At 37.4% G+C, this 27,425-nt stretch overlaps 1 protein-coding gene and 1 long non-coding RNA gene across 4 annotated transcripts in view; both read right to left on the bottom strand.

The window, feature by feature from the left end:
* Positions 1-18,222, bottom strand: part of prkg1a (protein kinase cGMP-dependent 1a) — an 88,484-nt gene extending 70,262 nt beyond the window's left edge. The window contains exons 1-3 of one of the 3 annotated variants that reach the window (XM_079634432.1): positions 17,923-18,222; positions 17,537-17,791; positions 5,490-5,656 (exon numbers count right to left, since the gene is read on the bottom strand). In XM_079634432.1, the coding sequence (XP_079490558.1) occupies positions 5,490-5,656; positions 17,537-17,791; positions 17,923-17,984 (484 nt within the window). In that variant the 5' untranslated portion in view covers positions 17,985-18,222. Of the gene's footprint in view, positions 1-5,489; positions 5,657-12,761; positions 13,344-17,536 lie in introns of those variants that run through there. The other 2 variants (XM_079634434.1, XM_079634433.1) reach the window with 2 other exon arrangements.
* Positions 18,223-21,148: 2,926 nt separating this feature from the next.
* Positions 21,149-25,382, bottom strand: LOC307010601. The gene is made up of 4 exons (XR_013800223.1): positions 25,172-25,382; positions 23,067-23,131; positions 22,816-22,897; positions 21,149-22,646 (listed from the first exon to the last, which is right to left on the bottom strand). It is a non-coding gene; the product is annotated as an uncharacterized lncRNA (long non-coding RNA).
* Positions 25,383-27,425: the final 2,043 nt, after the last annotated feature.

Below are 27,425 nucleotides of genomic sequence, written 5' to 3'. Positions count from 1 at the left end.
AATCAATCCAATTTACTTGTCATCAACAATCATCTTGTCTATCCCATTAGCATGAGAGGAAGCATATATATATATATATATATATATATATATATATATATATATATATATATATATATATATCCACTCAGTCGACTCACCTACATTCCTTGACAGTTTTCAGCATCCCTCCACCACCCCGACACCTCACTCTTGGCTTGTTCCTTCCACAGCCAGGAATACAGGGAGAGTACTCTGGGTTCGGGCCAAATACCGAGCCCGGAGCCCTCTCCTTGGACAGCACGCCAAATATGCTTATTTGTAAGTATGAACTCGTGAAACAATAACTTTGAACGGTCCTCCTACTCCAAACTTGTAAACACTGGGTCGGTACTTCAGACTACGTCACGCGTGACCTTTCCAACGTGATGACATGATGGGTGGTGCATCTCAGAGATAGTACAAGACGGGCATTTGTGGTTAAAAAGTATATAATTACAAAAAAAATTTTTTTTTGAAAATGACTGACTGGGATCGTGTCGAGCCTTTGAAGCGGCATTGAGACGGACATTTGGACCTTCAAACCGTTGGTTGCCATTGAAGTCCATTATGGAGAAAAATCCTGAAATGTTTTCCTCAAAAACCTTAATTTCTTTTCGACTGAAAAAAGAAAGACATGGACATTTTGGATGACATGGGGGCGGGTAAATTATCAGGAATTTTTATTATTTGAAAGTGAACTACTCCTTCTTGGTTCTGATGGTTATAAAGTGATTGAAACCAAACAACATTGGAGAACAGAACATTTTTCAATTATATTCAAGTGTTTTTTTGTGTGTGTGTTTTTACACCTGGATAAATCCATTCAGCAGGGAACGATGAAGTGGTTTGGAAAGAGTCATTGTTGGAAAAACTGGTTACAGATTGAGGCCCCCAGCTTGAACTTTGGCCCTTTGGTCAATCTGTGCTTGCACATTTGTCATCATTAATGTCAGCCTGAAATCAAAGGTGTCATATTGTGCTTAATTCATCAAGGACATGTTATTTTATATATTTATACACATACACCTTGCTCAGCCTCTGAAATGGCTTTTCTTTCCTGCTGAATCATGAATCACTCTTAGCTTGCACCTACAAACCAATCAGCTGTGTAATGCTTACTATTTTTCAAACTCCAAAATCCCACCATACATTTTTTTCTTATTGAATCACATTTAAAAAATAATGTAGGCTATTGTCAGATTACAGAAAGTAAAATATAAAAGGATAGGCTACATCAGCCATTTCTACATATCGCACTGGATAAACTAAATTTATGTGTGTGAACATCATAGAAGAAAATGTTTCCATCAGTTAGTTTTAATTGTAGGAGAAAACTAGTTAGGCTAATTAAGCTTTTTTGTCCTATTTTCATATTCCGGGTTTAAATTAGTCTTTGTGTCAACGTTACAGGATGTGATGTTTTCTTGCACCATAGTATATCGGTGTCTCATAATTATTCATGAGACTGCGTGTCCTTATCGAAGACGCCTGTTCACGACAACACGCATTAATTTCCTATGACAGATGCTTCAAACTCTAAGATCGCAGAGTAAGTGAGAGATGCATTAATGAATCAAAAATGATTTTGTTTTTGCTTTTTAAGAGTTTCTGCATCACATAAGTTCCATTCAATAGAGTCTTAGACACAACACGATTCATCCACAGTGTGAGTTACCAGTCCTTACGGTCCAATAACCGATCAAATGGCTTATAAAAAAAATGACGCAAATTAGGCCTCAAAAGTTATTAAAGACACAAAAGTACATTCATATTTTCAATGCAAAGTACAAGTGTGAACGGCTGTGCATTTATTTGTGCATTAAATTATAGCTGTCACAGGATATGGTAAACGTGATTTTGGGTCAACCACTATTTCATACATGGAAAAACGAATTACATTTTGATAAAAAAAATTATTTAAGATTATATGCCCTGAAGAGTCGTGCATGGGGTCAATTTTGATTTCATGTCTTTAAATAGTAAGACTTTATTCTCTTTTGCAGGATTTCTGTGGTTGGCTTCTCTTGGTTACTGGTAAATGACTTTTGGGTGATATAAAATCATGCATCAGATACACAAGCTGCAATACTGTATTAGAGCTGACATTATCTACAGTCCTTAAGCATGTCTTTATTTATTCAGATTGGGGCTAATTAGCATGGCAACTTCAGCACACAGGCTAATATGACATTCAATGCACAATAACAGCATGCAGGGCATCATTTCCTGTCTAGGCTCTCATTTCGTAAGGCCAAACTAATTATCACAGCTGAAACGTCCCTTTTGTGTGACTGAGAACTTAAATACTCTATCCACCCGCTGATACATCTCATCAACATAAGCTTTATTTGGACCAAAAAATACAGGACTCACTTAATGTGATATTGGGCATCAAATGGTAATGCTGGTCAGTTTAGCTCGGATCACATTAAAGAGGTCTTCTTCAATAGATCCTCTAACCTCCATCACTGACCTTTAACTCTGGAATGAAAACCTTGGTTTTAATGAATAGATGACCTGAATGGAGGATCATTGAATAGAAGTCATTTTGTATCTCACAAGCGCTTTACTGCTTTGCCTTTGCAGTCTGTGTTGTCCATTTCAGCCAGTCTCACATGTAAATAATTAAATCTGGAAGACAGAACCCCTGCTACGAAAAGTTTGTTTCTCTTTCTAATAGAAAATCTCAAAGGAATAGTCCTCATTCTCCCTCTTTCCCATCTCGGTTCTCTTTCTTTTGCTATTCCTGATCAGCGGATGTTTATGGCAGTTACTTAATGTGGCAGAGCTAATGCTGAAAGAATAGATTTAATTGATTAAAAATAGGGTTTTGCCTATGTTTTATTCTATTTTTTGAATTATTACAGAGGGAAGAAAACATATTGTGATGTGTTCTGGCCGGGGAGTGTATGCAGCCAATATTCACTCTGTATCTCTTTCTAATTGGCTTGTGCCAGGATATGGTGTGTTGGGCAAGTGCCCAATTTGTACCACAAAAGCATCGAATCTCTGGAGCATGACTAACGAAATCTCTTAATTCAAACCAAGTGTTCCTCCTTTCCCTCCGGAACACAAAGAGGAAAGACGGAGCAAATCCTGTGATCCTAAGAAAACACAAAAGCTGTTTTATCTCATTAAACCACAGAAACTGAAAGATGTATTGAAAGATGTAATGACATCAGAGACAGGTGGCTGACACAATCCTAACCTGCCTTTTGCAGGTGTCACCAAAACAAGATCAAATATTTAATCAAAATTGTAAATGAGTATCAGATAAAAAAGGGCAAAAAAATACATAAAAATAAGTGATCGGCCATGTTCGCGAAAGAAAATCACTTGGACAGAAAAGTAGGCTTATATTCTCCTGCTTAAAGTGTTACAATAATGTATCCCAGTAGAGTCTGTTGTACTTGCAAAAAGTGTTTACATACAGTACATGTAAAAATATACAGCATTTTGTAGGGGTGGGAATCTTTTACCATCTCACGATTCAATTCCGATTCTTGAGGCCACGATTCGATTCAAAATCGATTTTCGATTTCAAAAGATTTTCGATTCAAAACTATTCGATTTTATCCATAATGATTTCTAATCGGGTTTCTGATCATGATCTACTCTCATCTGCTTTGCTATACAGAATGACAAACGGAGACATTAAAGTGTCTTTTTCACATAAGTTCAATTCTCAGGGAAGTGCCTTTTATCAAAAACATTGTCTGGTTCTCAATCGCTACTCATTAGTAGCTAGCTATAAAATAAAAACAAAAATAAAGTGCTTCTTCATAATACAAAATGGTTGAAAATAGATGCATTTCCCAGGAAAGTTGCAGTTTACCACAAATATCATGTAGAACACAACCGGTGAAGACAAAAAACATCTATATTTCTCAGTCAGACTCAGTAACTTAAAGAATAACAAGTTATGAAAATAAAGTGCTTCTTTCAAAATGAAAAATAGTACCCCTAAGCTACCTGGCGATGAAGCAGGCGATAGACCAAGTTATTTTTTATTTTTTTTGCCCTCTCGGAGATGGCAGGGAGTTTGGTCGTTGGTCTGCAGCTGGCGGCTGACTGTACGTTCACACCGACACCGACTTGAGCTGCAAAAAAGCTATGGCCGCCCTGTCAAGGACGCTTGTCAAAAAGTACGGGGAATCTTGTTCCGCTCTGACGTAATATATAATGAGCATTCAGTGTCACCATGAAATGTAAACAGAAAAAACAAGCAATGCATTCGGCAGTTTAGGATATTGCACAAGATTTGTCAACACAGAAAACATTTCATCACTGGAGAGTTTTTTTTCCCGACACCATCGTATTCATTGATTTTGATTAATATGCGCGAGGGAGAGAGAAAGCAGACAGCGCTCGGGTGAGTGCGTGCGCGCGGCCGGGGCTCTCTCGTTATTATGCCCTGTCAAGCGCGCCCTGTTAAACTGACAGGACTTAAAAACACATGCAAATTATACACTTTCACTCTATGCTGGTTAAACTGTGCAATTAATTATTTTTTCTCAGAACTAATGTTTTGGTAGGAACGAAAGATCTCCCTCTCATCCATATATGCTTCCTCTTTGTTTTAGTGATTTGCCGCACACGTTCAAAAACCCGGCTGCGTGGTGACGTCCCGTATAGGCTAGTTACAAAAATGGAGGCGAACAGCCAGCTGATTTTATTTATTTATTAAATCGATTCTTGGACATTTCAGATCGATTCTGAATCGTAGCAATTGAGAATCTAGATTCTTCTGTGAATCGATTTTTTTGGCACACCCCTAGCATTTTGACTAGGACATATTCTCATTCATAACATTGCTTAAATGCACTAACTAATAATTGTGGTGCAAAGAAACATGAATCATTAGTTTTTATAATTTATAATAGTACATTAATTAAAAACATTTTTTTTTTAAAACAACTACTACAAAGAGTCTGGCCAATCTACTCTACATATCAGCATCAGTTTTAACCGTTTTAACTGTAAAAGCCCATATCAATAGAACGTTTAACGTTTGGGGAAGTCTAACAGCTCTCAGAGGGTTTGGTTGGTCTGACTGGATCAATTTAACAGGCACCTATCAATACATATCTAATCACAGGGTTATTCTGGATCCATTCAGAGGATCTATAGCAGAAACACCAAATGTGACTGAGTTTGACCTCACGCACTATAGACACTTCTTAAAAGTGGTTTTATTTCACCCAGGAAATTCAGTTTTGGCCTGGTATTTACTTGCCATCAAGATTAATTGAATTAAACATAATTAGCAAAATGTATCCTTTTGTTAGTCATATTCATAAATCTATTTAGGGTTCAAAGACATGGCAGTGAGTAAATGATGACAAAATTTTAATTTTAGGTGAACTATGCCTTGCTAAACATATTTAAAGGACAAATGCTCTTTCTCTCTCACTCACTCACTCACTCTCGCTCTCTTCAAAAAGAACTGTTCCATTCCCGTCTCTCACCTTCCATGACGTAGACGAGGGAGCCCACGTCCCCTTCTTTAATAATACAGCTGTTTTTGTCATAGTCCACTGGATACATACAGTCCACTATCTCCTGGATCTGAGACATCTCCAGATTCTTCATGAAGTCATTGTCCAGGATAGCTGACTTAATCAGTTCCTTTGACCTGTACAGTGCAGAAAAACAGTGTTAAGTATGGCTGTGACAATACTTTTACATAGCAAAGACAATGACTATACTAGAAATAGAATACTAACTTACTGATTACTACAAATTGCTAACACTGCCTACAATTTAAGAAAAAATATGCATTATGCAACAATAAACAAGCAGTACCATGCTACATTATGGTCATGTGCAAATTTACTTTGTGATGTCTACTAACTCTAAACTTTTGGCAAAAAAACAACAGCTGATACTGTCAACATTATTATTCATGGGTGAGTTTCATTCACCATATGGAACTCGGTGTTTAACTTTAACTCACAATTACTATGTATTGATTGTAAGATAGATAACACAACTAAACAGTCTTAGTTTGTGATAACTCCTTATCAATGCAACAATTCAGAAGGGTGGGAAGTGAACGCAGCACAAGATAATTAATTGACAAATTAATACAATTCTTTGGACATATACATAATGAAAAGATACAAAAATGTTATTGGAAAATGGTATTTAAGACTTTTCAATACTTTTTAAGGGCCTTAATTATCTTTGATTTATCAACTTTGAATAAGTTGGACACTCTGGGGTAATGCAGAACACTTTGCATTGTTGAATATAGAATCCAATGCAGTGTGCTAATATGTTGTATAGATTTTGGCAAATGTAGTGATACATCCAGGTATTATAATTTGCAAACTATGCATTCATACATATATATATATAGCTGCATATAGTAATCTGAACATTGCAAATTAGATGCTTCAGGAATTAATCAACAGGGAATGTGGGTTAAAAAAAAAAGAGAGATAATATGAAGAGGATATTTCAGGAGATGTAAGTAAACAGACAAAGTCTCGTAGTCAGTGCTGGACATCACAGCAAACAAAAATCAGAAGACTGGCAGAAAATGAGGATTTCAAAGGTTTGCATCACAGACACACACAGATACACAAACTAAAAGTCAACATAACCTTAACATCCCAAACAAGGACGTCCAACACAATGAACACAAAACATTTCCAAAGATATGAAATATCAGATGCAAAACTCTTTTTGTTCCTGTGATGAAATACTTCACTAATATGCAGAAACTGACTTATGAAGAGTGTAAACACTGTGGCTCTGTTGCACTATAAAAACATTGCTCTTTTTTTGTTGTTTTTTGTTTGTTTGAGGAGCCAGAGAGAACTTCTTGCACTACCCTTTTGAAGCGGGATCTGTTTGAATGAAAAATGGCAGACGGGGCAGAGTGTTCTGGAAACCTGTTTGGAAATGCAACTCAAGTCATTATTTATGCAAATCCATTTAGTTCTGCAAAATGACATTTGCTTGCTCGTGTGATGGTGGATGAAAAAACCTGGTTTGATATGGTGGAGTGTGTTCTTCAAATCTCATTATCGCTGTTTATACGACACTTCCGAGCACTCCTCAACAAAAAGCCTATCATTGACAGCAACTCTCTGTTTTTGTAGACCTGGACTTACGCCAGACATCTGATTTAGTTACTAAAACCCACAAACTCTCACCTATGAACCACACTGTGTTTACATTCCACAGACACACTCCGCCGTGAGCAGAAATAAGACTTTTTTTAAGATCTCTGCAGTAGTTTATATACAGCTTCTTTCACTTTCACACATGGATAGTCTCATCCTGAGAAAAAAATTATTGACTTTAACTTGGGAGATATAAAAGTAGAAACAAATTTGACAAGTGCTGACATGCAATAAAATTAAAGCGCAATAAAATGAATTTGAATGGCATTGCTCAGTTCACATGTTGATGAGGAATATGTGAGATCAGTTTAAGATTAGTAGGTTCTTCAGGAGAAATATCCAGAGAAGCAGGACATTTCAGCAAAAGTCTTATAAATATAACTGGTTTAATTTGCTGCATAAAAAAGTAACCATAAAATGCATTTAATATCTCTGCTTTAACGTTTGTGCTCTGTTTTGCTGTTCTGTTTTGTAGTATTTTCACATGCCAGTCTGTACTCTAGATGACATTGGCTCTCTGGAGGATCAGTCAGAGGAGATGTTTGACATCCAGTAAAAGCACAGAGATCACTGGCCTCGTTTAAGACAACCTCTGGATCATCCATAGCCTCTGTTTGTTTGACTTGAATTTTTACTCACTGGCTTTTTCAGGAGGATTATTCACGTCACACAGGTCGACAGACTGTCTCCCTTAAAAGGACAAAGTATGCCAAGCTAAGAAATTTTGGAGAAAGCTGTGGACGTGGAACTGAACGTCTTGTACAAAGACACTGAATAGATCTTGCACATAAAAATTCCAACAAGAAAGTTGTGCATTGGTAGGCACTTTGTTTGTCTTGCAACATTTTTCATCAAGGGAATAGTATTAAAAAATACTGGAAGAAAAAAACTGAGGAATGAATTCTCTATTACCGGTGCAGAGGACTGTCCGGAGGGTCTGTATTGATTCGCATATTCTGCCCTGTCTGCATGACTGCTGTGGCCTCATTGGAAAGCCATCAGTTGTTCTGTGGTCATCAGATGTGTATGCTAATGAGTTAATGGTCATATCTTCCTCTGTTTATTATGCCCATTTTCTAGACAGAATGCTTAAACAGGAAACAAAGTCTCATGGCAGATACAGCTCATACTGCACATGACATTGCATAATAACCTGAGACAAATTAATGGCCAAGTAGATTTATTTCTAGACTTAAGCTGCAGAATTAAGGGACAAATTATCTGTCCTTTATATTTTTAATGAAAACTGCACTGTTGATGCATATGATGTAGAGTATATTGATTTTAGCCATATTCTGACTCAGTGGAATAGAATCTTAATTTAATTATATATCTGCACAACTAAAAAAAAAAGTTTCTGCATTTGTTGTACTATGTCACCAAAGAACAGCGGCATGAACTTAATACAAGGACAATCCAACTGCAGAAATCTGGTTAAGAAGTCCCAAGTTACTCCAGCCATACTGGCATTTCATTTTCTATTCCTTTAGTATACAAGTACAGGTCAGTGTTGTTAACTAAAACTAAGAAACTATAAAAAATCTGTTTTTGTTGAAGAAAGTACTAAAATAAAATACAAATATACCAGATAAAAAAAAGTGTAAAAGAAAATTTGAAATGACTGAAATGAACAAAAATCTACTGAGGGGTAATTAAATGTAACAAATCATGTAGGCTAATAATTGACCATCTTTTATTGGAAAACTTTGATAATTTACTTAGGCCTAATCTTTCAAACAACTGATACGTGATCAAACTAGCAATTTTATAAAAATCACTTGTCAAGTTTATAATATATATTACAGCATATAAGAGTCAAACTCGACTAAGGACTCATCTCAAGATCATTCATCTATTGCCAAAATTATTATTATTTTAAAGATCAAGGTCAAGTAGAGAATTATTGAAAATATTAAAATCAGAAATGTCATAGTTCTTGCATAAATAAAAAGTCCATCAAAAACCAACACGTTGAAAGATGTGCACTAACCCGGAGAAGTTTTTCAATTAGACTGGCATTTATTCTCTTTAGCAAGCAGGGTGGAGTATTTAACTCAGTTCCCTGATTATTCCCATTCAATTTTAGCAAGTAAAGAACAAATTTATATTCATAAATTGAATATTGAATTCATAAATTCAATACTCAAATTCATAAAAACTGAAAAAAGATGCATGTATTATTATGCACGTTATCTTTTCTGATAAACAGCATGTTGAAGCCGCTCAGGCTGACATTTTTTCCCTCTTTTCGGCGTGGATTGATGCCCATTAGTGTGTTAGGCTATGTCTAAATTTTTACTAAACCGCTCAGTTCATACAGCATGGATTAGTTTTATGATCTCTTTAAGAACTTTTTGAAGCATCAAAGTGGTAGTAGAGTATCTGTTCTAGGAGAAACAGAAAGCTCTCAGGTTTCATCAAAAGATCTTCATTTGTGTTACGAAGACGAACGAAAATAAAGTATTACAGGTTTGGAACGACATGAGGGTGAGTAATTAATGACGAAATTTTCCTTTTTGGGAGAACTAACCCTTTAAAAATAACTGTGTTAATGTTTCGTAAAAGTGTTACGTTATTTTCCTTACGTCTGAAAATGTAACATGAAGGACATTTTACAGCTCATTCAGTCAAACTGATGAGGATTATTTGTAGCAGAACATTATGATTTGAATTTATTTGTTTTAATCTTTTTGACTGGAGCTTCCCCAAACCGGAAGTGCCTCCAATAATCTAAAACGCAGGCTAGTTAGGAAAAAGGTGGATATAGAGAAGTCAAAGAGTCCAATTCAGACATTCCTATATCGGTACAGGACTTCAGATCTGTGATATTTCAAAAGACCGCAGACAGTGCAGATGTCAGAGACCAGTTCAGAAGAGACATTTCAATCAAGACTTCAAAAAAACACTTCTGGTCTTTCATCATTAAAGCCTATCAAGTGCCACTGCAGAGGAAAATGCAAAAAAGAAACAGAAACAGGAATAAAGAAGATGCAATTATGAAACAAAGACACTGCGAATGACATTCAAATGGCAAAAACACTGATTCTACCGAAGGAACGAAAGGGGTATGTCACTCAGTATTGTGACATTTGAAATCATTTGCCTTTACTTCTAAAAGAAAGCAGAAGGACATTTGATGCATTAATGTATGCATTAGCAAAGAAGGACAAGCGAAATAAAAATAAGCCTTCCCCTTGACCACACAAAAAAAGATATAGAATCCTCTTCAAAAACATTGAGCATTTAAAAGACTAAAGCAATATTGATGCTAGTTTGTTCCCATCTGGCAGCCCAACCCAAACTGATATGGAATATTTTTCTTTTAAACCTTCATAATCATTCCTCGCGGTGCTCATCAGCTCAGGATACAAGCAGAATAGGAGAAGAGGCAAAACAAGCTTCGCTGTGGTGGGGTTCAAAGGGGTTTTCTGTACAAAACAAGGTATCATTGTAAATTAGTAATAATAATAATAATTTGTTACATTTATATAGCGCTTTTTCTGGGACCTCAAAGCGCTTCACATATGTAAGGGGGAATCTCCTCAACCACCACCAATGTGCAACATCCACCTGGATGATGCGACGGCAGCCATATTGCGCCAGAACACCCACCACACACCAGCTTATAGTGGAGAGGAGACGGTGATGAAGCCAATCAGTGTATGGGGATGATTAGGAGGCCATGATGGACAGAGGCCAAGGGGCAAATTTGGTCAGGATGCCGGGGTTACACCCCTACTCTTTTGAAGGACATCCTGGGATTTTTCATGACCACGGAGAGTCAAGACCTCGGTTTAACGTCTCATCCGAAGGAAGGATTGTAGTAGTGTTGAGCTGTTAAATATCAGTTGCAGAGAAGATAGAGGAGGCCACAATGCTCAGAAACAGAAGAATGATTTTCCTCTGCTGCCAAACCACTGGATCCAAATGAATTAAGGGTATGTGTGTTCATGACAGCAGAAACACAAAGATCCTTCACGTTCAGGCGAACTGTTCAGTCTGGTTGGGCCCTCGGTTCGTGGCAGTGTCTATTTCAATTGAAACATGACACACTACTGTGTGCATAATAACAGATGATCATGTAAATAGTGTTCGTGATCCACCTGCTGCACGGTATCATGCTGCTTTGATAAGCAAATTAACAGTCCATAAAACAAAGCAGTTATTAAATGGCAGACTTTGGGTATGTCCCACGTCCGTGCTCTTATACTCAGTGCAGACACAATATTCCTGGGTCAGAATTTTCCTTGTGGAAAATCAAACTTTCTTGGAGCGTCATCATTAAGATGCTTCTGCAAATGTCAATGAATGGCATTTTGAACAGAACATAATACGTTTTTTGGGGGATTTACACCAGACCGCAGAATGATTTCAACAAGTTACCATGGTAACTAAAGCCAATCCAAAAAACAAAAAACAATCAACACCATTTATTGGTGCTTCAGTAAAACTATGGTAATTTGGTATAGCTACCACTTTCATAAAAAATGGCATGAATGAAAGATTGTGTAAATATACAGTAACTGTAGTTACCATGTTATTTTAGCAATGACTATGATAATATTTAGGTAAGCACTAAAGAACAACAGATGAGTTCAGTGAAAAGTATATGCATACTTCCCGATGGAGTAGATATGCAAAAATCAGTAAGTCAAATCAGTATAGGGTGTCTGTCTACATACAAAATGACACACTAGGCAAATATTTGGTTTATGGAAACTAAAGCTTCTTGTTTCCTTGTAGGGATCCTGCATGTTACAAGGTTTAAGCTATATAAAGCTAGCTATATATATCTGATCAGATTCATACATATAAACCTACAGAACCTTGAGCTGGGCAGCTTTTATTAAAGTGTAAATTTATAGAGAAAGTTGTTCTTCATGGTTACACTGCACAGCTTTTTTTTCTTTGTGGTTGTTGTTAGGCTACTTCATATAGATTAATGTTGTATTTGTTGAGCTTTATGTAGTGTTTAATGACTTTAAACTGAACATTAAATTCATCAATTGATTATGACACATTAAAGTAAACTGACCCTTTTCATATCGCCATGTTTCTCAGAAGAGTCAGTTGGGTAAACTTCTATAGTAGTAAAAACTAAATATATTTTTAGTGCTCCCATTTGCTCAGATAACAATTGGAAAACTCCACAATAGTCTATAATTTTCACAACTTTCAAAAAGAGTAAAAAACAGAGATATTGATCATGTTGATCAGAAGACAGACAGAAAGAGCAGCCGCTGTAGCCTATTAGAAACACTCACAGCAGTGTTACTTTAAGTAAATTGATGTAAATGTAGGCTATTAAACTATAAAGTAGGCCTACAGTGTTGTAAATGTAGACCTACATACATTTAAAACAAAATATAAAACACCTTGCAGGATTTACTATGCCGTTAAAACGCGTCATCACAGTGAGTCTGTGAATATTGTCCATAGCAATGTGCTATGATGACTCTAGTGTTGTGTTACAGTTTAAATTGGATTTCAATAGAAGTTTTATTTGATTGCTGTTAGCCTATTGACGGTCGACTGTAAATGTAGTATATACTTTTAATTTTATATCTTATTCAAATTATTATTTTTTTAATGATCGAGTTAACCTACTTGGCACTCTTGGGGACGTTGGGCAGAGTCACGTGACTCAGCTGCTGGACGTTGGCTGGTTCGGCGCTGATCGCCTGTCGTTTGGTGCGCTGATGCTCCTGGAGCTCCGAGCGGTTCTGGACCTGTTGGGTCGCCGGGCGAATTACAGAGCGGTACTTATCCAGTTCGTTCTGCAGTTTCTGAATCAGTTCGTCTTTCTGGTCCAATTCGAGCTCCAGTTCGTCAATGAGAGCATCTCTCTGTCTCAGTTCTTCAATTTTCTCCTGAAGCGCGTATTGGAGGTCGCGTAAAGTCCCCATCATCATGCCTTCTAAACCAAATAAAACCGTCCAGAACCGAATAAAACCGAACAGAACAGCACTTTTAGTAACTTTACGGAGAGGAATGAAACACTGAGCACTAAACCAGCTTCTATTTTACTCTGAAAGGAACTAAGTTAGGCTACAAAACGAGAAGAACCTGTGGGGGGAGAGTATCTCAGTGTTTCCGTGTACAAAAAAAAAAAGAAAAGAAAGGGGAAATAATGAGCGCTCAATCCAACAGAGACGCACAGGTCCTCAGCACTGACAGAAGCGTATCCGTGTGAGCGCGCGTCGCTCGTGGGCAGTGACGTGATGAATGAGTTGAGCACGAGAGTGCACAGAACGCTCGCGCGCGTCACAGAAGAGCGCGGGATTCTTAGACAGTCAGTATTGTTGTTCACCTCTGTACAGCTGATAGCTGTGCAACAAAAACTTTAAAGTGTTCAAAAATACTGCAAAACTATTTTAAAAAAATACGTTTCAAAATTAATAAGAACCAAACACAGAGAACACCAGGGTTTTTTTGTTTTCTGGCAGCGGTTTTTAGACTTTTTTTTTTTTTAGAATCAGATTTTTTAAAATCATTATTTTAGAATCGTGGATCTTATGCTCTTGGAAAACCTGCAGATATGAGCTCAATTAAGTCATAGAAATTCCAAACTAAAATTCCAAATGATAATATTTTATATTATTTTCATAATATTTACTATAATAACTGTTGGTTGAAAAAGTGAATACATAAATAAAAAAACCATTCCAGCAAACATGATTGCAAAAAAGAGAGAGAGAGAGAAAAACTTATCTGATTGTCAGGACAAGATCGGGCAAGTTGTCACGTGTTTTATGTTTTCATTTAACATAATGAATTGATACCAATTTCTATTGGCCAAAGAATGTTAACCACCGGAGACACTTTGTTGACGAGCCCTAGTTTTACTATTTACAAAAGTCCTCTTGGAGTGCCCTGTAAACAGCCCAGCATTTAGTTCCACACACCAGTTTGCATATCGTCACCTTCCTAAAATAATTGCCCAAGTCATTTTCATTCCAAATTATTTAGGCAATTATTTTAGGAAGGTGACGATATGAGCCTGTATGGCTTGATTAGTTTGAGCAGGTGTGTTTAATTAGGGTTGAAGCTAAACTGCTGTGGCCCTCCAGAGGCTTTGCATGTAGGTTTTGTATGTAGAGTTTTGCACCCCTGCTATAGGCTGTTTAATGGCGGGTTTCTGTTGTGACAACCCCAACTAATGTGATTACATTCTCCGCTATTGGGACATTTGCATGTTGAATGGACGGTCTTATTCTGGAAATTATCAATTGCCAAGATTTGTGGAATGTGTCTAAACAGACAGTGCCTTCAAATTTAAACTTACCCTGATAAATATTCACTGGAATAAAATGTGGGACATAGCCCCAGTCACCTCTACTCATAGTTTACTGACATTCCTTAAATAGCTTGACTTACCTCAACTTTGAAGAGCTAGTACAGATGCATAATGTTTGAGTTTATAAAGGACATGAGGCGCCCTCTGGTGTCAGACTAAAGACACACAGGAACAATGAAGTGATGTGATGGAAAATTAAGCTTATTGTAACTAGAGGTGTTAAACTTCAGACTGAGCCCAGTCTAAGCAAAAGTATCTGTTTGCATAGGCTATATATTTATAGGGATAGTTCACCCAAAAATGAAAATTATGTCATCATTTACTCATTCTCAAGTTGTTTCCAAAGCTGTATGCTAATTTATTTCTTGTGTTGAACACAAAATAATATATTTTATTTGAATAGTACCAAACAGTTGATTGATCCCATTGACTTCCAAAGTAGGTAAAATAATAGAAAGGAAGTCAATGGGGCCCATCAACTGTTTGCTTGCTTCTTCAAAATATCTTCTTTTGTGTTCAACAGAAGAAATAAATTCATACAGGTTTGAAACAACTTGAGAGTGAGTAAATGTTGACAGAATTTTCATTTTTGGGTGATCTATCCCTTTAAAGAGACGCAAATGTAGTGTGAGCAGACAAATATATGAGTGAAACAAACCCTGATCTTTGGTTTCTGAAACTGAAACCCGCTTGACAAAAGATCCCAAGGGCCCACAACAGCACCCAGCTGTCTACCATTCTTTGGATAGTTATTGTAGTCAAAAATAACACACAAAGAACAATTAAATCTAAAAAATATCTAAAAATAACAAATGAGGAATACAAGATTAGGCCTATTCCTTCTTTCTGCCACTCATTTTTGTCCCTTCATCTCTTTGTCGCTGTCACTGCCCTTGAAAGGACCTCTCCCAGAAAAACAGGCTTTAAATTTCACCTTAATAAACTCTTCCTGCAGGGTTCTTCCTTTGTGGATCGATGGAAAGAGGATCTGTTGTAACATGACTAGTGTGGCTGCTCTTTTCTGCCACAGACTCACATCTGCCGCCATTTTGTCTCTTTGGGACCCTTACAAGTGCACCAGCTATTTTTTTTAGATGACACCAAGATCTCACTATTAACGATAATTCCAGCTCAAATATTGAGGAGACAGAGTCTTGACTACTCCTTAAGTTTACTGCAAAACAAATGTACTGAAATAAACATTGTTAAAAATGTTTTAATATTATATATATCTACATGTGTATATATATATATATATATATATATATATATATATATATATATATATATATATATATATATATATATATATTATGGACTCTAAAACTGCTAGAAAATATGTCTAACCAATTTTTGTCAAAATTGTATGTATATCAAGATATTAAAGTGAAATGGTAAAATGATGTCCAATTTCAAACCAATTACTTTAAAATATTACCTTTCGTGTAATAGCTATAGCTGTTTGTGAATGAAAAAGGTCTGCAACATTTTAAAGATAAGAGTCCCGACAAATAGCCTAAAGTTATTGTCTGGAATATTATACATATGTTGACAGGTAGGACATCGGGCCGAATGCAATGATTGGACGAAAATGTTTTTGGTCCAGAGTCTTCCACAGAAGAAATATGTACATTTTAAATATTCAAAATTCTTTTGATTGCTATCAGGATGTGAAGAGTTTCAACCAGTAAAACAAAAAAAAGTGATTACGGTATGAAAAAAAATTGCCTACCCTACCTTTAAAATAGCATAGGGGCACTTTAACACTGTAAATAACACTGAATTCTGCTCTCAAAATACACATTAAGCATAATTTCAATTCAGAGAAATGACATTAAATGTAATTTTTAACTGTCTGTGTTAACTATAAATTGTTATGCTGTTTTTCTTATATTGATAACATGATATTGTGGACAATAAGGAACTGTGTTAGAACACTTCTCTATTACTGACAAGATGCTAAAAGTATTATTGTAATTTCCATCATTTATTAAAAACCGAGGGTCAGATGATGCATCATAAGGCAAAGTTTGTTTATCAGCATATGGTCTCAGTGCTCATTAAGCTACAGACAGCTTTTGTCCCTCTGCTTCTTCCATAATGAAATCATTAAGGTAGGAGTGATTAGGCCAGCGCATCTGTTTTCATAGTAACTTTACATGGTCACAAACACATAAATGCACATACTGTGCTCTAGTCTAAGCATCCCAAAAATGCAATTATAACTATTAGGTTTGTTAGTTATCATAGGTTATTAGTGATGTGATGGCCCTTAAAGTGAAGGGGGAAAACAACAACAGAAGAGCTTGTGCCCTCTTGTGGGCTTCTCTGCATGCGAAACAAATGTGAGGTGATGCTGATACGTTTCCCAAACGGTCTTTTGAGCCGATTCAGCCCAAAGTATTTGTAACTTGGAAAGTTTACGGATTTCCAATTCTGGGGTGGGATTTGACTCATGCAAATTCGCTGGATAATTATATGCAAATACTATGCATTCAACAAGATTAAGCTAAAAAATTGTTATAAGCATATTTTAGATCATTTAAAATATTTTTATTTATAAAATAATGAAAAGCCGAGCACTAAGTCACAAAGTCCTAAACTTCTGAATAGTATGTTGCCATCCTTAGAAATTTCGGCTAAATCTAACACAAAGATGCTCAAAGAATCAGATGGATAGGGCTGATGGGAGGGGAAGCATATGGTCAAACAAAGCACTTTCTAATGGCGTATTAAATATCCTCAGACAGGCTCTTGGGCGCTACACGTTCAAACCCTAAAAGCCGATAATGCACGAAGCTTCCTGTGCTCCGAGCCCTCTGGGATCTGATGATGATGGTTTAGATCAATGATAGCCTACACTCTATCTCCCCCACCTCCTCTCTCTCTCTCTTTGAAGCTTCACAAAGATGCTCTGTCATCATGACTTTCTTCATTCATGTCCTGAATCCTCAACCTCAAATAGGCAACTCTTAATGATGGAATAAATTCAAATAATGCCAACAAAGTGTTAACTATTAAAAGTCATGACGCAAACCATGTGTATAACAATCAAGCATTAGTTGCATGTGTGAAATCATCTCACCTGTCCGATTTGGCAACTCTCCTAAAGCTTTGGTTTGATAAATCCTGGTGCGTTTGCGGTTCTGCTGATATTCCCTGCGCGCGGTGCGTTCGCGGTCCGATCTGCGCCCTCGGTAAAACAGACTGACATTTGTGCAGCTTTCTCTTCAGCTCGTGGATTTCGTCCTCTCGCTCCAACAAGCGCCTTTCCAGATCTCGTATCCTCTCCTCCTTGAGCATTAAAATCTTGGCAAAGTCTTCCTCTAGGTCACTCATTCTGAGGTAGTAAAAACAAAACTTTAATCCCCTTGAAATCAACCAGGCGCGCTCTCGAACTGTATCACGCGCCCAGACAAGCTCTGGTTGTGAAGCTCCAGTGTAAAACAGCTGATCGATCCACGTGTTTACCGTTGGAAACGGGAGTCGGCGTCGGTCCCGCTGACGGTTACTTGTGTCCCAAACATCCCCATCCAAAAACTCACACAGTACTCACATAGTACCGGGTACAAACGGTCTCCTCATCCACTGGGTCTTCATAGGCATAGGCGGAGTTTCACTTTTTTGCTTGGGGGGCTAAAGTGGGGAGGAAAGAAGCCGCATCGGAAAGTGTATTCTATATAAACCACGATAAGGTGCGATTACACGGACATTTTAAAGTACAGAGGCGCTTACACTGGAGCCCCAATGCTCAATGTGAACTGTAAGGTCAGACACTAGACGCGCACTGATCGATATGACAAGATTGACAACTTGCCGTGTCCGATTTGTGAATGAATCATTCTTTAGAGGAGTCGGATCTTATCACGGTCAAACTGGATCTCTTGAATGAATCGGTTGAACAATCTTTTCCATATAGTTGAATCTGGGCAATCAGTTATCGACTCACTGAACTGAGAAACGAAACTTCTTTTTCTAACAAGCCCGATGCGTTATGGACCCAGAACCGCGATGTGTGACTGATTTGGATTTGACCGAGGGCGGGGCGAAAATGCCTAAAATAAAAATCAATGTTACAAAATAAGTTAGTCTATTCAACACACATATGAAAAAATTAGTTTTTAAATAAATAGCATAAAACATTTTCAGCCAATATTAAAAATGTAAAATCAAAGGCTATTTATAGTCTATTTTATTGCCAATATCTGTGAATCATGGCAGCAAAAAACTGAACTAGGACACAATAAATAACAGTAAAAATACATCTTAATTGGTTTAAAATATCAAACCCTTTTGTGGGTTTTAAAGTAGGCCTATTAAATACCACGCCGGAATGTCACAGGACGACGTAATGATGTAAAGAACTGCTGAATCGTTTTTTATTGAACCTCTATAGTTTAGTCTAAACGAACCGATTAGCTGAAATGAATTAGCCTAGACTTCCCATCGTTAATGCCAAGTGAAGAAGACATGTAATGCGGTGTTTTAAGACTGAATTAATATATTGCCTATATAGCCTAGGCCAAATTAATTTTTTAAACAATGAAATTAATGTTGTGTTGATAAATGATAAAACAATTTCGGCTCTGGTGCAGCCCCCAAAATCAATGCGGCTCATCATCCCTGTCATGTGATGAATGGGTGACGTAATCTCGTGAAACCTGACACTTGAATTACATGTTGTAATATTTAGGCATTTTAGATCTAAAATTATTAAATCTAAAAAGAAAACCTGTTTTGCATGAATAATTAACCTATTTTGGTATTATGGCAATGGCAGCATTATTTCGTTCTATGACCACTCTGAGGGACATACAGTAGACTATTGTGCATTCATGACCATCCAGCCATGATATAAAGCATCATCCCTTTCACATTCATGAGAGAGGGACTGTAATTCAAATGCAGGAATAGAGAGAGAACAAGAGAAAAGAGAGACTACAAATATATATATATTTCTTTGAAAGGCATCCATTGCTCCGAAAACTATTTTTAATAATAGACTATCTTTGTAACCAAACAGCACAGTACACACCTATTATATATATATATATATATATATATATATATATATATATATATATATATATTTTTTTTTTTTTTTTTAAACCAGTTCAGACTCTAAATTTTGATTTAGTTTTGTTATGCAAGCACTGAAAAATGCACACTATTAATGCTATAAAGTCATTAACAGCCAATAAAACAATAAGTCACACAAAGCTGTATGTCAAAGGAATCTGTCATAATTTACTCACCCCCTCAAGTTGTTCCAAAACAGTATGAATTTCTTTCTTTTAACAAGCACAACATAATATATTTTGAAGAATGGGTAACCAAACAGTTGATGGGCCACATTGGCTTCCAGGCTATACTATGGGATACTATTTCTTCAAAATATCTTCTTTTGTGTTCAGTGGGTAAGTAAATGATAACAAATTAAAAAAATTTGGATAAACTATCCCTATAACAGTGCTTTATCTGTAACAGTGCATTATTTGGTTAATGCTGTTTTACTAATCCATGGTAAAACCATAAAACAGAGCCTAAATTGTTTTTATATGTTAGACAGATCATCAAAGTGGGATCATAATAAGAAACAATATTTATGGCTGTCCATTCACCGTATGCACATATAAAAAAAAATGTATCACAGTTATATATTGTATTGTTTTATGATAGTTTATCAGTATTAGGTGAGCAGGATTCAAACGTTGTCTTTGGTGTGATCACAGGGATGTGATAGGAGCTAATTCTCTGGCGGTCCTGCTGTGCGAATGATGACACAGTGATTAGCACAGGACTGCTGTGCACCTGAGGGACTGATTGGATTACAGGCTGGGGTGGGGTGGTGCTGGCGCAGACATTACTCATCCCATTCCTGTTATACAGTCTCTCTCTCCAACTCTCTCAGTGAAACCCAATCGGATGTCTCTGAGCTCCAGGATCAGAGGACGTTCTGTCAGTCATTGATCAGTTCTGCCGCTATGCCCTGAAATCGGGGATACAGGAAGTCAGTAAGGAGATATGGTCAATACGGCAGACTTGATCAAAGGTTCAGTGATCATTTATTATTGGTGATGCTTGCTAAGTCATGCAACACTATTATTATTATTGTTCATATGGTACATGCTACAGACTTAGCTTACCTAGATTCACGCAGCTTAGTCAAGTCTGGATGGGTGGATGGATGTGCTGAACATGATTTCACCAACACTCTAAAAAATGCTGGGTTGTTTCAACCCAATTTTGGGTAAAATATGGACAAACCCAGCCTTTGGATTTTTACATTACATTTTTAACCCAACATTTGGGTTTGTCCATATTTTACCCAAAATTGGGTTGAAACAACCCAGCATTTTTTAGAGTGGTATACAACATGTTCCTGGATCAACATCTTTGATGATCCTGGAACAACTTTCCAATCAACCAATCAGATTTGAAGGACAAGTTTAAAGTTGATGTCAACTTTAGACTTACAACCAGGGTTAGGTGTTATTCACATCATTTCCCTCTGATTTTATTTATAAGTTATGATGCTGGGTTGTTTCAACCCAATTTGGGGTAAAATATGGACAAACCCAGCCATTGGGTTAAATTTTTACATTACATTTTTAACCCAACGGTTGGGTTTGTCCATATTTTACCCAAAATTGGGTTGAAACAACCCAGCATTTTTTAGAGTGTAGGGTTGGGTTAAGCTTAGGGGTATATGGATAGGGTTAGGACTAAATAAAAAAAATAAGTTAACAAAATATGTTGATCCAGGAGCATGTCTTACTTGTCAAAATTGCGTGGATGGATGGAGAGTTTTAGACAGGCAGGCAGACAGATACTGTAGAACGAAAGATAGATTCAAGGCTATAAAAGTGGATTGACTTAAGTTATCTGTCCATACAGGCCAGTGCATTCCTGTCTGCTGTAGTATGTGCAGGGAAATGTATGAGTCAGCTGTTAGTAAATACAGTTGTCACTCATTGACACTAAATGTGTGAATGTAGATGAGACTTTGGCCAACAGCCTAGCAAGAAACCCCATGAAAATCATTCAGAATACATGGCAATGGATTAGCAAAAACTCAGCATCAAGAAGGCAATAAAGCAATATTCACATTTTCCTCAGAGAATGTAAAAATAGTTTGATTATGACTGTCATATCAGTTTCCAGTGCTGATTTAAATATGTAAACATTTCTGTTTCTAAACTGAGGAGTCAATTGTCTGAGCTCAGAGGTGGGGTTCCCCTCACCAGCAGTTTCCAGATGCATCATTACAAAACAAGGCTTGAGACATGTCACAAGGTAGAAGTCAGTTCAGAGCCCACGAGAGAGAGTCGTGCTCATGCTAATTACTGTCTCTCTGTCTGCTTATATTTTATCGACTGTCAGTTCACACGGTCTGTGCTCACATTCTCTAAATGAGGAGATTCAGGTTGATATAAACTGAACTGACTCCTGCTTTCATCTCTCTCTGTCGGCTTATTCTCTCTGTTTCTCATGCTGTTGTCTCCCCTCAGCTTAGGCATGTTATATTTTTAGAGGAGTGTTACGCACCATTCTCAAAGGGGAAAGGGATATTTTCACTTACTCAGGTGTCTTGCAGAGGCATCTTATTAGACCTTATTCTTCTAAGGAAAATAGTTGATGATAGGACGCCATCCAATGGACAATTCAAATGGCTGATTATCTCTGCTCTCTCTGAGAACTCAGTAATGGTTTCCTTTCATGGACTTCCATTTAAAAGGGCTGTTTATAACTTTAAGTATCAAGCTATTCCCCCACTTTTATTTTTGGGCCTTTTAGGGGAACAGTTTGTACACCGTATTTAATGTAAACAACCAGATCTTTGACCGACTCGCTTACCATCTGACTCATTCATTTGCTCTCAGTGCTGTCATGGTCGTCAGCATGCAGAGACATTGCCAAAATATCTTCCGCTATGTCGGACCGTCAGCGCTCCTCTTCCAGACTGCCCACATCTGGTGAAATTTATGGGTCTCAGCTTTGGAGTTTTCCCTGCATGTCAAACATGGCCTTTCATTCTTAAACTGTTCCTCAGGAGTTCAGCAAAAAGCTTCTCGGATGGTAGCCAGACAGTTGATGCTGGTGCTCTTTTGTCCTCTCAGGTCAGGCCCGGTTTAATCCCGATGTCTTCTCACTAGACTGGGTCACTTTATCGGATCCTTCAAAACACGATCGATCTATCCATAGATAGATAGATAGATAGATAGACAGACAGACATGTACCATTTGGCTGTTTTAACATTGGCATTTTATTTGTGCTCTAAAGGCCAGTTTATGAAGTATGTGGTGCAGAGTGATGGTGTGTGTGTGTACTGTACACACGTGTGTGAGTGGAGCGTAACAGACCTTAAATGGTGCGGCTGTGCACTATAAATGAGCGGTGGGACCCTCTTCCTGGCAGGAACATAAAGACAGCAAACAGATCCCCCTACCTCAGCGACAGAGCAGCAAAGCAAGAACAGTCACAACCCTTCCTCAGATAACCTGATCTAATTGTAGCTGCAGTGGAAAAACAGAATATCTGTCTACATCGCTGCACCTTCCTGTGTGTGGGCGCTCCGGTGTTTACGGTGGTGAATGTTTGTGTGTGTACTTACATGTTTTTCTATCCCGGTGGGGACTTCAACCTGAATGCACACTGACTCATGGGGAATCGAGGTCCCTATGAAGAAACAAGCTTATAAATCATCCGGAATTAATTATTTGAAAATGTAAAAATGCAGAAAGTTTTATGGTAGGTTTAGGGGTAGGGTTAGTGTGTAAGGGGATAGAATATACAGTTTGTACGGTTTAAAAACCATTACGTCTATGGAGAGTCCCCACAAAGATAGTAAACCAGACGTGTGTGTGTGGGGTGGTGGTGTGGGTGTGTGTCTATCATTCAAGTGGGAAAGGAATCGTTGGAGAAAGGTCAGCATGCAGATGTCAGAGACAGGGAAGCTGTCAGAGAACATAAGCTGCTGTGTAGTTTTCAGGAGCGGAAAAACATGTGGAAGTTAAAAAAGGCTCAATACTTACCGAGGACATCCTACACAGGCACTGGAATGGATAAAGCCTGGTATTTATCACAAACTCTACTCATTTTTGTGTAGATTAAAGGAAGCACTATATAACTAATGCTTAAAGCACATTTTTAAACGTTTGAGCATTTGGTTTGTTAGAAATAATATGCTAATTTGCTAAACTGCTAAATATGTGCTTTATAGTTTCTTTTTTTTTGCATCTATCTCAAGTTGTAGATGTTGCAGGTATCAGTTCAAGGCTGCAGATGCTCAGATTAGCATGATGTGCTGCGATGAGAGATAGATGTGCATGACACACTTTGTTATTCAATTCAACACATTATTAACACAGAAAATAATTTGAACTCATGATGTTTTATTAACAAAGTTCAGGAGGAGCACGTTCAGATAATCTACCCAATCAGCGCGAGAGGAGGCTTATACTGTATATATAGCCGACTTAACTCTGTTTTACGACAGTTTTCCAGCATCACTCCTCCAACACAACTCCTCACTCTCGATTATTCTTATCCCACCCAGGGATATGGGGGGGGAGTGCTCTAAATTTGGGCCAAATTCCAAGCTCGGAGTCCTCTCCTCGGACAGCAAGCACATATTTTATACTATATCTGATAATATATATAAGTGTGAACTAGTAAGGAACCGAAAAAAAAAAAAAAAAATGTGTGTAGCTTTTTGTTATGTTTTGGTTCATGTAAAAAATTAAGGATAGTTACATCATGCCCCTTTTATTTATTTCAGGGCAATTGCGCCATTAACTTACACAGTAAACATGATTTTTGGTTGTTTTTGCAAACTGTGGGAAGTGTCTAAACAGTGTCTAAACAGTCACCAATCAAGAATTGAGTGGAAGTTTTTTTTTAAGTCTGTCTGGTATAATAAAAATACTGTACATTTCATCCAAGTCATTGAACAAAAACTGTGAAAGAACTAGAAAAAAATTGTTTTGTGAGGAAGCTATAGATAAACTTTGCTGATTCTTCATTATTTTTTATCATCTGCAGTAAATCAATATAAAGGCTGAGGCCAGCAGTGTCGAAACATTCTGTTTAACTCGGATTGTTTTTAGCATAATTCCTAGAGGAGGCAAGTTCAAGTTTAGGAATCAGATGTTATTTTCTTAAGCGTTTATGTTCTGAACAGTGTCCCTCCACAGTGTGAGTTCTCAAACGGATAGGGCTCTTGGGTACATTTCAGCTGGACTCGACTTGCACCAGCATGTTTTTCTGGAAATTCTTGCATCAGTATTTATTCTTTTTTGTGATAGGAGTGAATAGGGGTGAATTCTTTTGCCATTGAGATTAATTGGAGAAGTGTCCCAATCAACCTGAATAATACAGTATATATAAGTCAATGGTGTGTATTAATTTAAATAGCCAAGTAAACGTGTGTGTGCGTGTGTGTGTGTAGACCTCAGGCAGTCAGGCATGACACTGTGGTGTTATGGAGAGCAAGCGTGTGAGCAGTAAGTCAGCAGCGGTCAGCTGTCCCACCAAAATACTGATTCCCTCATACAAAATTGCCCTCGTAAATGTCCAGCTCCCTAAAGATAGATGTAGACTGCTCTATGGGCGCGATCATAAATCATTGTCGTGTTAAAACAAGGCTTAAACTTTGACAACCAACATCACCTATGAAAATCAAGGCCACATGGCATGGACACAAGACAACAAACCTACCCTATTTCCAAACAGCTCCAACATGCCCAGTATAGCTCTGTTATGTCATGTGAAGGGAATAGTATGGTGGAATTTTCAATGGAATTGAGTCCTGCTGGTCTGCTGTTCACCGCAACGCTGACCCCTGAGTAAACGCAGAAGAGCTGTGCCTTAGGTGTTTTAGTGCTCAGGAGGGCCCTCTGACCTCTGACCACTGCTGAGCTTGATCTAGTACAGCCTCAAGATCTACTGCAGCTTCCGGTAACACATTCCAGACGCTCAACACCTGTTGAACATGCTGAGAGAAATAGACTGGGGAAAACACAGATGACTAGGGAGAGATTAAAGAAATGATGCAGACAACCATGAAAGAAAGAAAAAAATTGCTGAAATTAATGAATTGATCTGACCAGTTTGTGAATTTATTCATTGTTGGAAAAAAATGTTTTTAGAGCTTTGAACTTTGTGTATACGAAAGTGTATTTAATTGTCAGGGTATTCTAGGATGGGATGATCTTGATTTTTATTCTCTGAGGGCTTGTTGACAGTCACTAAAAAAAGGAAAGTTGTTTCAGAGCAAGTAATTATATATTGTTAAAATGAAGAAAACGAAAATTATTTTATGTAGAATAACATGCACTGATAAAATTGTGCGTTTTCACCATTTTGAATGTCCTTCTGGTTTCCTTGCAGTTAATTTGAATGGTCTATTTAAAAGACCTCTCAATTAATATGAGGTCAGAAACTGCATTTGTGATTATTTATAAATAATTATAAAATAAAAGTTCTGGATGAAGTGTAGGATAACACACTGCAGGACACAATACAATAACAAAATCCATATAATGCATGAAATCGATCAGAAACACTCAGTGGAGACCCTGCTGGTAGAACTTTGCAATAACATCCAATGCTTGTGTAACCGGTCCCACTCGATCGCTTCGAGCGAGATTCAAACCGGGATCTCTGGTGTGGACAAGGACGCAAAAGGCCGCAGCCGCTAACGCATCTCCTGAGACCAGGGTAGTGAGGTTTACACACACAGCTCTTACTGGCCTACGTCCGTTACACTCACCCCCTAAACCTCACGTTACATCTATGCGTTACATCCGTGTGACGTCACCACATGTAACCGGTCCTACTCGACCCGCTCCGGTGCGCTAACAAGAACGCTAAAGACAGCAGCAGCTAGCATCAGTCGCTAGCGCGTATCTTGAGGCCGCAGAGAGGTTTACACACACAGCTCTTACTGGCCTACGTCCATTACACTTGCAGGGCAGAAGGACTATGATTATAAAAATCAAGAAAAGAACCAGACATTAAAGTGCAGCAAAATATACCTGACTATAAGATATAGTTCATTTTGTGGTTCATCTGGAGTGTAATACACAATTCGGTCCATGAAAACATGTCAGTCTCATTGTAATCCTGTAGATAATGCAACGCATTGCCTAACAGATTGCTCTATCAATCAAATAAACACAGATACAATAATTTCCAAACATTTCCATAAATCTTTCCTTCCCACATTCTGCCTTTCTTAGGAACACTGTGAAACCCTGTTAGTGCTACTAGACATGTATAGTAAAGTGTCTGAATTACGCCTCATATTGTGCTATTACTTACAATTACTTATTACTTGTGTAATTACTTCTAACAATATTCACTTCATAACCACTAAAGGGGTAGTTCACCCAAAAATGTAAATGATGTCATAATTTATTCACCCTCAAGTTGTTCCAAACCTGAATTAATTTAATTCTTCTATTGAACACAAAAGATATTTTGAAGAATGTCTGTAACCAAACAATTGATGGACCCCGTTGACTTCCATAGGATGTTTTCCCCCATAAGGAGGCCAATGAGGCCCATCAACTGTTTGGTTATTCTTCAAAATATCTTATTTTATGTTCAGCAAGAGAGAAAAAATTCATACAGGTTTTGAACAACTTGAGGGTAAATTATGACAGAATTTTTTTTTTTTGGGTGAACTATCCCTTTAAGATGGGCATTCAAATCTCTCTGACTTGCACTGGGGTAATATCCTCAAGTAATATCCTAGAAATTGGAATACCATATATTCGTTATATAACTCCTTTGACTTCGACCTGTAAGCAACCACCCAATGTTACATGGACAAGCACAGATTATATTTTCTGCAAAATGTAATACATTTACTCTTTTCCAGTGAATTACAAACAAAAGATTGAATATTAAAAGAGGTGAACATTATACAGTACCATTATTCAAACAAACACGTGCAGTTCTTTTGCCT

The sequence above is a fragment of the Phoxinus phoxinus genome (genome assembly GCF_949152265.1).
Source record: "Phoxinus phoxinus genome assembly, chromosome: 14".
Lineage (NCBI taxonomy): Eukaryota > Metazoa > Chordata > Actinopteri > Cypriniformes > Leuciscidae > Phoxinus > Phoxinus phoxinus.
The sequence above is the reverse complement of the archived record's forward strand: the minus strand, read 5'-3'. Positions and strand labels throughout refer to the sequence as shown.